Below are 12,302 nucleotides of genomic sequence, written 5' to 3'. Positions count from 1 at the left end.
TTTTCTCAATTAAGGGGCAATTTAGCGTGGCCAATCTACCTACCCTGCACACCTTTGGGTATGTGCGGGTGAGACCCATGCAGACCCAGGGAGAATGTGCAAACTTCACAGGCAGTGACCCGGGGCTGGGGTCGAACCCAGGTCCTCAGCACCGTGATGCAATAGTGCTAACCACTATGCTACCGTGCCTCCCAGTTTGTTGCAATATTCAATCTTTTTCCACATCGGTGACTAATTTAAGGACTTGTACTACCTGCCCCAGTGTTTCCTGCTCGAGCCACAATGTACCTCAATTTTAAGAGGTGCAGTAAGCTTTAACTTGTGTTAGCCTCTCACAATTTTGGATCCCCTGCTACAACATGCAGCCGCTCAATAGTGCAGCTACTGTTGACTGCACTCTATAATCATGGAATGAGTAGACAGCACCTAATGGCACACTGACTGCATTGTATTGAATGAACACAGAGTAACCGTGCATGCTGAGCCTCACGCCTGCTTTTGGAGGCTGTCAATTTTAGTCATTTCTAACACTCCAGTCATTTCTATACATCATATAATAGTATAGAAATTTTATTTTGTGACCACAGAAGTATAAAACGTACTGCAAAATTGACCATTTGAAATCATAGAATTTACAATTCAGAAGGAGGCCATTCGGCCCATCTAGTCTGCACCGGCTCTTTGAAAGAGCACCCTACCCAAGGTCAACACCTCCACCCTATTCCCATAACCCAATAACCCCACCCAAAACTAAGGGCAATTTTGGACACTAAGGGCAATTTATCATGGCCAGTCCACCTAACCTGCACATCTTTGGACTGTGGGAAGAAACCGGAGCACCCGGAGGAAACCCACGCACACACGGGGAGGATGTGCAGACTCCGCACAGACAGTGACCCAAGCCGGAATCGAACCTGGGACCCTGGAGCTGTGAAGCAATTGTGCTATCCACAATGCTGCCGTGCTGAAAAGGGTGATGGAGAGAAGACAATGTCTGGTAGTTAAGGAAAAACTTAGAATTGTATGAACTAATAAAGCACAAACTGAATGGATTTGCAAAGGCCAAGTTTGCAAGAAGGAATTGAACGTTTCGAGAAAGGAAAATATCGATTGATCAGGTTTGATGTAAGGGACTTGTTGAGCATATTAATACAAATGACACCATAGGGCATTCGGCCAGATGGACGAAGTGAGAGCTGGAGGACAGAGAAGAGAAAGTAAGGAATAATAACATTTATTTTAGTATCGTGTATCTGTGTTCCCCAGGGCTCTGTGCAAGGGACCTCTTATGTATTTACCTAAATGTTTTCAACATACACAGAAAAGTAAAACCACCAAAATGTGCAATTGATACCAAATTAATGGATGAGCAAAAATGCGACTGATTACAGGGCGACATGGTGAATTGAGCAGACAAAGTTCGTTGTGGAGAAATGTGATTTTGTACATTTTGGAAGAAAGTTAAATGAAAGGATCGAAACTGTAGTGAGACCCTTTACGTTGAAGGAAGGATAAAATCAAGGAGTAATAGTAGAGTGTCAGAAAGGTAATGGCAAAGATTGTATGGAAAGATGTCTAGAACTGAGCTTAGAGTTACGAAGGAAGCAAATTCGGTAAGCATTTAAAAAGACAGAAGAAAAAAGGAAATAAGTTTGCACATTCTCCCCGTGCCTGCATGGGTTTCACCCCCATACCCCAAAGATGTGCAGGTTAGGTGGATCGGCTGTGCTAAATGGCCCCTTAATTGGGAAAAAAAGAATTGGGTACTCTAAATTTATTTTCAAAACAAGAAAAAAGGAAATAAAAGCAAAATAAAAGCAAAATACCACGGATGCTGGAAACGTGAAGTCAAAACAGAAAATGCTGGGAATACTCGACAGGCCTGGCAGCATTTGTGGAGAGAAACAGAGTTTGCATTTCAGATCAGCAATATTTCATCAGCTCTAATGGATCAAAGGTAATTAACTAAAATTTCTCTCCAAGAAATTAGAATACGTAGCTTGAAGATGTAGCAGCAATAAGTATAGTGCTGCACATTCTGTGATTCTTGAAGGATCTGGAAAGCTATAAAAGTGGATTTTGGTCAAAACTGCCAGCTTCATTAGAGTTGAACCTTATTTTAAGCACCATCTATAGACAAGATGGCACAAATTGATGATGGGTAGGGGGAAGAGATGCTTTTACGCTTTAGCTTTGTGTAATTCAGCCACCGTAAAAGGCATGCCTGTAGTGGTGAGAGTTTATTTGCTTTTCAAATAACTGGAAAATGTGATTTTCCATACATAGTCTGCAGTGGAAAATTCTCATGGTGTGCAGATGCTTAGGAATGTTGGCTCGCTTGTTGATGTATGAAAAACTGATGGAAATTTTATTTATAAGTTTGTGCGAAGAAAGTGTCATCTGACGGCAAGGGAATGTAATAGCTTTCAAAGGTCATCGCACCAAAGTGAATTTTCTAATTTGTTTGCACAACAAATAAAATAGATTTGTTCTAAACGATTGCCTTTTATTTATAAATATTATTACTTAACAGAATAATTCATCTGAATAAATTGTTTAATAGTGCATTTCCAAGATTCAATTTAACATTCCAAGAGAGACCATGGAAACTATTTATGTGCCTGTTCAAGTGTATTAACTGAAATGGTGATGAGACCTGTGTGTTGTGATTGACGATTCATTGACATCCAGTGATTGTAATATGCCTCTGGCAATTTTTATTTGGCGCAGTTAACGTGTTGGGTAAAAATTGTTCAGGAGTTTGCGCAATTGAGTAGTCTCGTCACGCCATACTCGATGATATGACAAGGCCATTAGTGTCTGGGAGATTTGCGAAGCTCTGAACATCTCGCGAGATCTAACAAGATTTTGTGAGACGTCGCGATCTGGATCTCACCCTCACCGGGCGTGATCCACGTTTAGAAATTTATTTGAGCAATTAGGCTCACTTAAATATTTCTGCGCCAGATTCTCCCAAGGTCCAGAATGAACGCCTGCGCCTGGCAGATGTCACCATGGCGTCCTTTCGTACTGGTCCACACAAATGTGGACCAGATGTAATGGCACCTGGGGGGGTTCTCCGAGGCCATCAGGGGCCCCCGGATGGTCAGGCCCTGGGCAGGGTGGAATCCTGGCACTCCTGCTGCCGGGCACATTGGTGGTGCTGCCCAGGCACTGCCAGAGTGCCTCAGGCCTGCCAGAGTGCCAGACCAGCAGTGCTAAGATGCCTTGGTGGCAGGTTGCCGGGGATCGGGTTGGGGATGCCCTTCCTTTATGAAAAGGGTAAGGGCTGGAGGACCCCTAACAGTTAACTTGGGGTGTTGGGGGAGGGGGGGGGGGGGGGGGGGGTTGTCGAGAGATTGGGGCAGCATTTAAAACTGGCACCCCGATTTCTTACTGCACTGATGAACTCAGCTTGTCAATTTAGGAAATGAAAGTAAATGTGGCCTCGGCAGGGCCTTCCTCGCTGAGGCCACTAAAATAGTGGGGTTGTTCTTGGGGCTGCAAATACCGAGAAACACCTGACTAAATCCGCCCAAATGGCGACTCTGTTCCCTGTAACTCACGTCCCAGATCTTTTCACCAAATTTTATAGTTTCTGAGTTGTATGTCAGCCTGTATATTTAAAGCTGTTTGGAGTGGAGATGAGTGTCGAAGCTAGTGTGCAATGGAGGCATAATCATATAGAATATAGAACATACAGTGCAGAAGGAGGCCATTCGGCCCATCGAGTCTGCACCGACCCACTTAAACCCTCACTTCCACCCTATCCCCGTAACCCAATAACCCCTCCTAACCTTTTTGGTCACTAAGGGCAATTTAGCATGGCCAAACCACCTAACCTGCACGTCTTTGGACTGTGGGAGGAAACCGGAGCACCTGGAGGAAACCCACGCAGACACGGGGAGAACGTGCAGACTCCACAACAGACAGTGACCCAGCGGGGAATCGAACCCGGGACCCTGGCGCTGTGAAGCCACAGTGCTATCCACTTGTTCTCTTGGTCTTCCTGCTGTTGCTTTTTAAAATAAAAATCCTCACATTAAAGTTAATGTTTTTGATGCAGTCGGATTCAAAACTAATTTTATTTGATTTGGGTGAATAGGGAAAAAAATCTAAATGTAGAAACGTTGAGGAAGAAGAACTAATGGCTCCAGCTGAAAGCATTTGGACTAGCTAGGGAGAAGTGTACTTAACTGTAGCTTGCAACGAAAGCACCTCTTGTTGGAGTGCATCAAGAGTAGTCTGTCATAGGAAAATTATTATGGATTCATTTGGTGCCTCTGCATACTTGGTAATAAAAAGAAATGACTCACCAGTGTCTAAACTATCTTATGTAATAAAGTAAGATGATGATATCTACTTACTTGCTAATGTAGTTTGGGCTCATTAAATGAAACTATTTGTAAATGAACAGACATTTCACTTTCTGTATTTTCATTTTGATTAATTACATTTGAAAGGGGATCCAAAGCTTCATGTTTCATATCCGCTTTGTGCCAATGTAATTCCCAGGACAGCTGAAACAAAAGTGTGTTTCCTGACTATTGTCAAGGAAGGCTTTTGATTTTGGCTACAGAATCTTATTGTTGCTGATGGTTCTGATAGGTATATCAGAAAATCGTCTCTCTGACTCCAGATTATTAGTGGATGAACAATTGTAAATTAGATGGAGAAGGCATGTAAACTGATGAGCAGACATCTTGTTGGTAGAGCTGCTCTGTAGCAGATATAAAGCTTTTTAAAACCAATTCCATAACAAGTTTTTCAAAATAGATTTTCTGCTATTCTCAAAAAGTGAGAGGTGATCAGCGAATTAAAATTGTGAATTGAAAGACTTATTTTGCTGATTTAATTGAAAACACTTGATGAAAAGCCATGAAGTACTGAAAAGGCAGAAGTTAAAACCAAATCAAGGTGAACTAGTTGTCCATGCATTGAACCACAAAATACTAAAAGTAAGTAAGGTAGGAAGAGTAACATTCAATGAACAATATGCATATTAACCATCTGGTTAACAAAAATACAGTTACTCCCTTTTATGTAAAGCTAAATGGCAGGAATTTAACAGACGCCTAATGACTGCCAACTTGGAGGGTATCATTTTGAAATTTGGGTTAACGTGAGACCACAAAGTTGGTAGTCTAATGCGTTGTTTAAAAGAAGTAACTTCTTTATATAAATAAATAAGAAAAGTTTAACAGTAACTCAGCAGAACAATAGTGACAGTAATAACTATGAAAACAGGAGTAAAACAGGTCTTACTTTCAGGTCACCCTCTTGCAGACTGAAAAAGTCATCTGAAGCTTCCATATGCTCAGAGCCTTCATCAGACGCCAGAAGAAAGGCTTATACAAAGACTCTATACCCAAAATGACACCCTGTAACAAAATTGTGTGATGGTATTGTAGAATTGAATTCAATAAACCAGGCAATTGATGGCACCAGAACAAAATTACCATGAAATTTGTCACAAAACACAACAAGTTCACGAATATCCCTTAGAGAACAGACCCGCTACCTCTAACTGCTTTGACCGCTGTCATTCCTGTTATGTGGGTGACACGAAGGGCAACTAGGAATCAACAGTAAATACAACCAGTCAGTTTTAATCATGTGCCAAAAAAGAAAATGCTGCCTTGACTCCCAGTGGTGTATGTAAGATGCTCAAACTCGGCGTGGGTTTCGCCCACAACCCAAAGATGTGCAAGGTAGGTGGATTGAACATGTTAAATTGTCCCTTAATTGGAAAAAATAAATTGGGTATTCTAAATTTTAAAAGAAATGCTCAAAATCCGTGTTTGATATAACTCTGTGACTTAAGATAGCCAAGCCACAATTGCGAGGAGAAGTGCTATCCGCTACAGCTTAATCACTTCAAATAATAACCACAGCCTGCATGAGCGTACCTGTTGCCCACTATTTGTCTCAAATACTTTGTGTAGACATGTAGAGGTGTTCATTAAAGCTAGTTAAAATAAATGCATTTGATAATGCATGTTTTAGTAGCCTTCAATTCACTGAATTATAAACGCATTATTGACTTGATTTTCTGCCCTTTCTCTATTGAAGTTTCAAAATGGTGGGGTCGGATAATAGCTCAGGGTCCCGTTCCCTGGAGCACTTGTGCAGATTTGCAACCAGGCAATTTCTTGACAGAAGTGATGGAACATGTCCAATGCAATCTGCCTTGTAATTGTATGCAAGGAATGGAAAAATATCATGCAAAGAATACCAGCTGTGAAACATTTCTTTTTGTCCTTGGCACCCTGAATTACATCCAGCATTGCATCCAGCAGGGGCAGCATGGTGGCTCAGTGGTTAGCACTGCTGCCTTACGGCGCTGAGGACCCAGGTTCTATCATGGCTCCAGGTCACTGTCCGCGTGGAGTTTGAACATTCTCTCGTGTCTGCGTGAGTCTCACCCCCACAACTCAAAAAGATGTGCAGGGTAGGTGAATTGGCCATGCTAAATTGCCCCTTAATTGGAAAAAAAATGAATTGGGTACTTTAAATTAAAAAAAAAACATTGTAACCATTATTGCAGTGCATGGTGGTTGAACATTTAAATTTTAAAGTCAAAGTCAATGCAGCTAGGGCAGCATGGTGGCGCAGTGGTTAGCACTGCTGCCTACGGTGCTAAGGACCCGGGTACGATCCCGGCTCTGGGTCACTGTCAGTGTGGAGTTCACACATTCTCCCCCTATCTGTGTGGGTTTCATCCCCACAACCCAAAGATGTGCATGTATAGAAAGCAAAGAGTTGGGATAAATGGGTGTTTCTCTGGTTGGCAATCAGTAGCTAGTGGTGTTCCTCAGGGATCCGTGTTGTGCCCACAATTGTTCACAATTTACATGGTGTCCCTCAGGGATCTGTGTTGGGCCCACAATTGTTCACAATTTACATAGATGATTTGGAGTTGGGGACCAAGGGCAATGTGTCCAAGTTTGCAGATGACACTAAGATGAGTGGTAAAGCGAAAAGTGCAGAGGATACTGGAAGTCTGCAGAGGGATTTGGATAGGTTAAGTGAATGGGCTAGGGTCTGGCAGATGGAATACAATGTTGACAAATGTGAGGTTATCCATTTTGGTAGGAATAACAGCAAACGGGATTATTATTTAAACGATAAAATATTAAAGCATGCCGCTGTTCAGAGAGACTTGGGTGTGCTAGTGCATGAGTCACAGAAGGTTGGTTTACAAGTGCAACAGGTGATTAAGAAGGCAAATGGAATTTTGTCCTTCATTGCTAGAGGGATGGAGTTTAAGACTAGGGAGGTTATGTTGCAATTGTATAAGGTGTTAGTGCGGCCACACCTGGAGTATTGTGTTCAGTTTTGGTCTCCTTACTTGAGAAAGGACGTACTGGCGCTGGAGGGTGTGCAGAGGAGATTCACTAGGTTAATCCCAGAGCTGAAGGGGTTGGATTATGAGGAGAGGTTGAGTAGACTGGGACTGTACTCGTTGGAATTTAGAAGAATGAGGGGGGATCTTATAGAAACATTTAAAATTATGAAGGGAATAGATAGGATAGATGCGGGCAGGTTGTTTCCACTGGCGGGTGACAGCAGAACTAGGGGGCATAGCCTCAAAATAAGGGGAAGTAGATTTAGGACTGAGTTTAAGAGGAACTTCTTCACCCAAAGGGTTGTGAATCTATGGAATTCCTTGCCCAGTGAAGCAGTTGAGGCTCCTTCATTACATGTTTTTAAGGTAAAGATAGATAGTTTTTTGAAGAATAAAGGGAGTAAGGGTTATGGTGTTTGGGCCGGAAAGTGGAGCTGAGTCCACAAAAGATCAGCCATGATCTAATTGAATGGCGGAGCAGGCTCGAGGGGTCAGATGGCCTACTCCTGCTCCTAGTTCTTATGTTCTTATGTTCTTATGTTAGGTGGATTGGCCACATTAAATTGCCCCTTAATTGGGAAAAAAAATTGCGTACTCTAAATTTAAAAAAGAGAAAAAAAACAATGCAGTGTTGTCAGGTTAACTCACAACGACAATTTTCTGAATTCCCCACCCCCAACACGAAAAACATCATTGCGGTGCCTTCCAAAATTATCTAATTGACCTTGAACCCAGAATACCGTGTGGGACCGGTGTTACTTGTCTTTGTAAGCACTATTGTTTACCTCATTTAGTTCTATCATGACTCTGTAGTTACTAGCTTAGGTTCATGCTTGTATCCCACAAAGTTTCACTTTATCAAATTAACCTATTTCAGGGAAAAGCTGCTTACAATAATCTCTACAATGAAAGTTGAGAAGGTTGTTGGTTACTAAACCATTGATAATGTGTTACTTCTTTCTAAAGTGGATTCTGAGTTAGCCAGTACGCAAATGTTTTCTTCATGGTGGAATTACTTTGCGGCATTCATGAAGAATATTTGGTTCAGTATATAGAGATCTGCACCTATTTTTCAAAAAGGTTCAAGTTCTCAATAGTTACATGAACACGTTTTGTACTGTCGCCTTTTTAGATATTTTTTATCAGTCCAGCATTCTTCTTGGTACCTTAAATGCTTCATCAATTTTCCTGTTTGTCCTCTCAACAGGCATAATAAAAACGGCAGAACTTCTGGACCGTGAAACTACTCCACATTACTGGCTAACAGTCTATGCCACAGACCTAGGAGTGGTGCCTCTCTTCTCCTTCATTGAGGTGTACATCGAAATTGAGGATGTTAACGATAATGCTCCACAGACATCTGAGCCAGTTTATTATCCTGAAATCACTGAAAATGCATCCAAAGATATGTCCGTTGTACAGATTGAGGCATCTGACCCAGATTCCACCTCCAGCGACAGACTAAACTATAAGATTACTGGTGGCAATCCACAAGGCTTCTTCCTCATAAACCAGAAGACTGGTAAGTGTTCATATTTGTTCAAATTATGTCAAATGTGAGGTGAGTTTGTTGATAAATAGCAACATCTCAGTAACAGATGGAAAATGGAGATGCAGTTGAAGTATTATTTTTAATTTCTGATTCAGATTACTTAAACACCACAAACCTTTTTTCTCTTGTGATTATAAAGCGCTGAGTCCGCCACATCACAAACAGTTGTTTTTAAAATCAATTTCTTTTTCTTTTGACGTGTTTAAGTCTCCTGGTTTTTCTCTCGAATTGGTTGTTTTCTATTTTAGTTTATCATATTATTGCATTCTTTGTTCACTGCTCCACCATATGGCAAAAAACTAAACTGACCTTTCAAGTTCCAGTAAATGTACAGTTAAAATGACTCACTCATCTAAGGCATCTAAAATAAAAATTTGAACTCTAAACATCAGAAAATTACCAGTTACTCTCAACTTTTCCACCATCTTCTACAAACCACATAACAAATTCCACCAGTCCTATAACCACCGTCCACCCTGGGGATTCTCACAACACTCCGTATTTCACAATTTCCACCTGAATAATTGGTTCCCCATACTTGGAAGCCATCCATCCTCAAGGTCCAACTGCAGCCTTTACTCTGCTGTCTGAATTTTGGCTTTTTCACTTCTGCACCATTGTGTTCTTTTTCCTCCTGTTGCACCTGCGAGTGACTCACTACCTGGGTCACTGAGGGTAAGAAACAACAGTGAGGCGCATTGAGCCCCTTTGGTGGAAAAATGTTATATAGAAAAGAAATGATGTGAGAGAAGGTCACAAATTTCTTCTTTTGTTTACTTAGCTGCAATCATTACTTATAAATTCAATTTTTTAAAAATGTGAATATATGCAATGCCGTTGGAATCTTTGGAATTGAAAAGCCGAATGGCTGATTTTTGAGGTTAACACTCTTGCTTCTTTCTTGCGAACATGCTCTTCCCTGAGTCAGGGAGCAGAGTTTTTCAGCACCTCATCAATGCTGTTCCAAAAATAACCATTATGCAGTTGTTTCAGTTGTACACATTTTTTTCTCGCTATATTTGCTAAACCATACTTTCATAGCCTGGCCAAGAGTTCTGAGGCACTTGGCTCCCTGTGCTTAATTCGCCGTTGAAACACAATCACTTTGAACTGATTGGTAGAAATTTACATTTTAATAAGACCTTGCAATGGGTTTGAAGATTAAAACAAAACCAATTTTAAAAATTGGTGTTTGTGGATAGTTTGCAAGAGTTTGGAATGCGGTGCACTAATCACAATTACCACTTTGAGGTGCAAGTGAAAGTTGCCATGCCATAGTCCCTGAAGACCATCGGCTGCTCTCCCCTTTTGAGAGAGAGCTGACTGGTAGTGATTTAACCTGAAGGTTACCACACCTCAAGGGAGGGGTGAGGTCGAGAAGGCGGGGGCCATCATGAAAACCCCAGCCGGTACGGGAACTGAACCCATGCAGGTGACATTGTTCTGCACGTGGCAGCTATCCAACCAGTTGGTATTGTAGCTTCTAGAAATTGTGCAGTCCACGTATTAATTTTATATTAAATAAACATTGTTTGATAAATATAAGAAAACTGCACTAGCTAATCAAGAAATTGCCAACCCTTATATCTGGTTAATGGTCTTACGTGTCTTTTGGTAATTATCCCGGAGCTGTCATCCAAGTGCTTGTGTTCAATTTTCTGTTGCTTTTGTTTTACATGTCGAAGCAGAAACCCCAAAACTGAAATAAGTGATTAGTCTTTGTTTGGATGGATTTGCTTTAATTGTTAGATTGCTGAGTCTTCCTGGGCTGATCAGTTTTGTGAGTTTTCAGATCATTGAATTACTGAAGGAAAAAAAAATCACAAAATATCTCAATTAATAAATATATAATGTAATAGTTCAAAAATCCAAGTCTAAAATGAATTCAAAACCCAAGTTAACATAAAAATTAAAAATGCACAGTTTACCTGTAGTTGCCCTGTTACCCCCCTGCTTTTGATATTCTCTCTTCCCCATTCTCTCTTTCTTTAACATCTTGTTTTAATCTTTTTCTAAATCATAGAATCCATAGAATTCCTACAGTGCAGAAAGAGGCCATTTGGCCCATCGAGTCTACACCAACCCTCTGAAAAAGAACCCTACCTAGCCCCCACCTCCTCACCTTATCCCCGTAACCCCATCGAAACTGCACATCTTTGGACACTGAGGGGCAATTTAGCATGGCCAGTCCGCTTAATTCACACTTATTTGGACACACAATTATTTTAAATTTTTTTAATGTAAATTTAAAATATTTTTTTTTCCAATTAAGGGGCAATTTAGCGTGGCCAATCCACCTACGCTGCACATCTCTGGGTTGTGGGGGTGAGACCCACGCAGACAGGGGAGAATGTGAAAACTCCACACGGACAGTGACTCAACGCCTTGAGGCAGCAGTACTAACCACTCTGCCACTCTTTGGACACACATTTAAATATATTTTAACCGTTTGCAATTCTTAATCATCTACCTCCTTGCCCTCCATACCTCCGTATCTATTTGGGGATGGGAACAACTTTTTGAAAAAAAAAAAATAATTTGATTGATTAGCCAGTAGCTGAAAGATCAGTTTTACATTCAAAGAAATGTCAAGGACTTGGATTCGCGCTTGATTTTCTTTTGGGACGAACAAAAAATAGTAATCTCTGTGGCAGGTTTGAGAAGAAGAATTGCTGATAGATGGGTGTTTTTTCTTAACTCATGGGATGTGTGCATCCCTGGCAAAGCGAGCATTTGTTGCTCACCCCCAATTATCCTGAGAAGGTGATGAGTCACCTTCATGAACTGCTGCAGTCTACGTGGTTTAGGTACACCCACCGAGCAGTTAGGAAGGGAATTCAGGATTTTGACCCTGTGACTGAAGATATTTCCAAGATAGGATGGTGTGTGCATTTAAGGGTTCCTGTCTGCTGCCCTTGCCCTTCTAGGTGTTTGAAGGGTATAGTTGAAGTTTGCTTGGAAGATGTTTGAAGGGTATAGTTGAAGTTTGCTTGGTGAGTTGCTGCAGTGCATCTTTTATATGGTATACACTGCTGCCAATGTGCGTCTGTGCTACAAGGCAGTGAATGTTTAAGTTGGTGAATGTGGTGCCAATCAAGCGGGCTACTTTGTTCTGGATTGTGTCAAGCTTGAATGCTGTTAGAGCTACACTCATCCAGCCATTGGAGAGTATTTCATCATACTCCTGGCTTGTGCCTTGTAGATGGTGGTCTGACTTTGGAGGGTTAGGAGAAATAGTCACAGATCCCCAACCTCTCACCTGCTCATGCAGCCACTGTATTTATGTGGCTTGTCCGGATAAGTTTCTAGTTAATGGTAACCCCCAGGATGGTGATGGGATTTAGTGATGGTAAGGTCATTGCATGTAAAGGTGATATGGTTAGATTGTCTCTTCTTGGAGGC

General features: G+C 41.4%; 1 protein-coding gene across 8 annotated transcripts in view; it reads left to right on the top strand.

Moving 5' to 3' along the window:
- Positions 1 to 12,302, top strand: part of fat1a (FAT atypical cadherin 1a) — a 248,833-nt gene that overhangs the window by 78,483 nt on the left and 158,048 nt on the right. For all 8 annotated transcript variants that reach the window (XM_038791072.1, XM_038791071.1, XM_038791070.1 and 5 more), the window contains exon 3: positions 8,556 to 8,870. In XM_038791072.1, the coding sequence (XP_038647000.1) occupies positions 8,556 to 8,870 (315 nt within the window). The remainder of the gene's footprint in view (positions 1 to 8,555; positions 8,871 to 12,302) is intronic.

The sequence above is a fragment of the Scyliorhinus canicula genome, chromosome 3 (assembly GCF_902713615.1).
Source record: "Scyliorhinus canicula chromosome 3, sScyCan1.1, whole genome shotgun sequence".
In the NCBI taxonomy this organism is placed as follows: Eukaryota; Metazoa; Chordata; class Chondrichthyes; order Carcharhiniformes; family Scyliorhinidae; genus Scyliorhinus; species Scyliorhinus canicula.
Note: the sequence above shows the minus strand (reverse complement) of the source record. Positions and strands in the feature narration are given on the sequence as shown.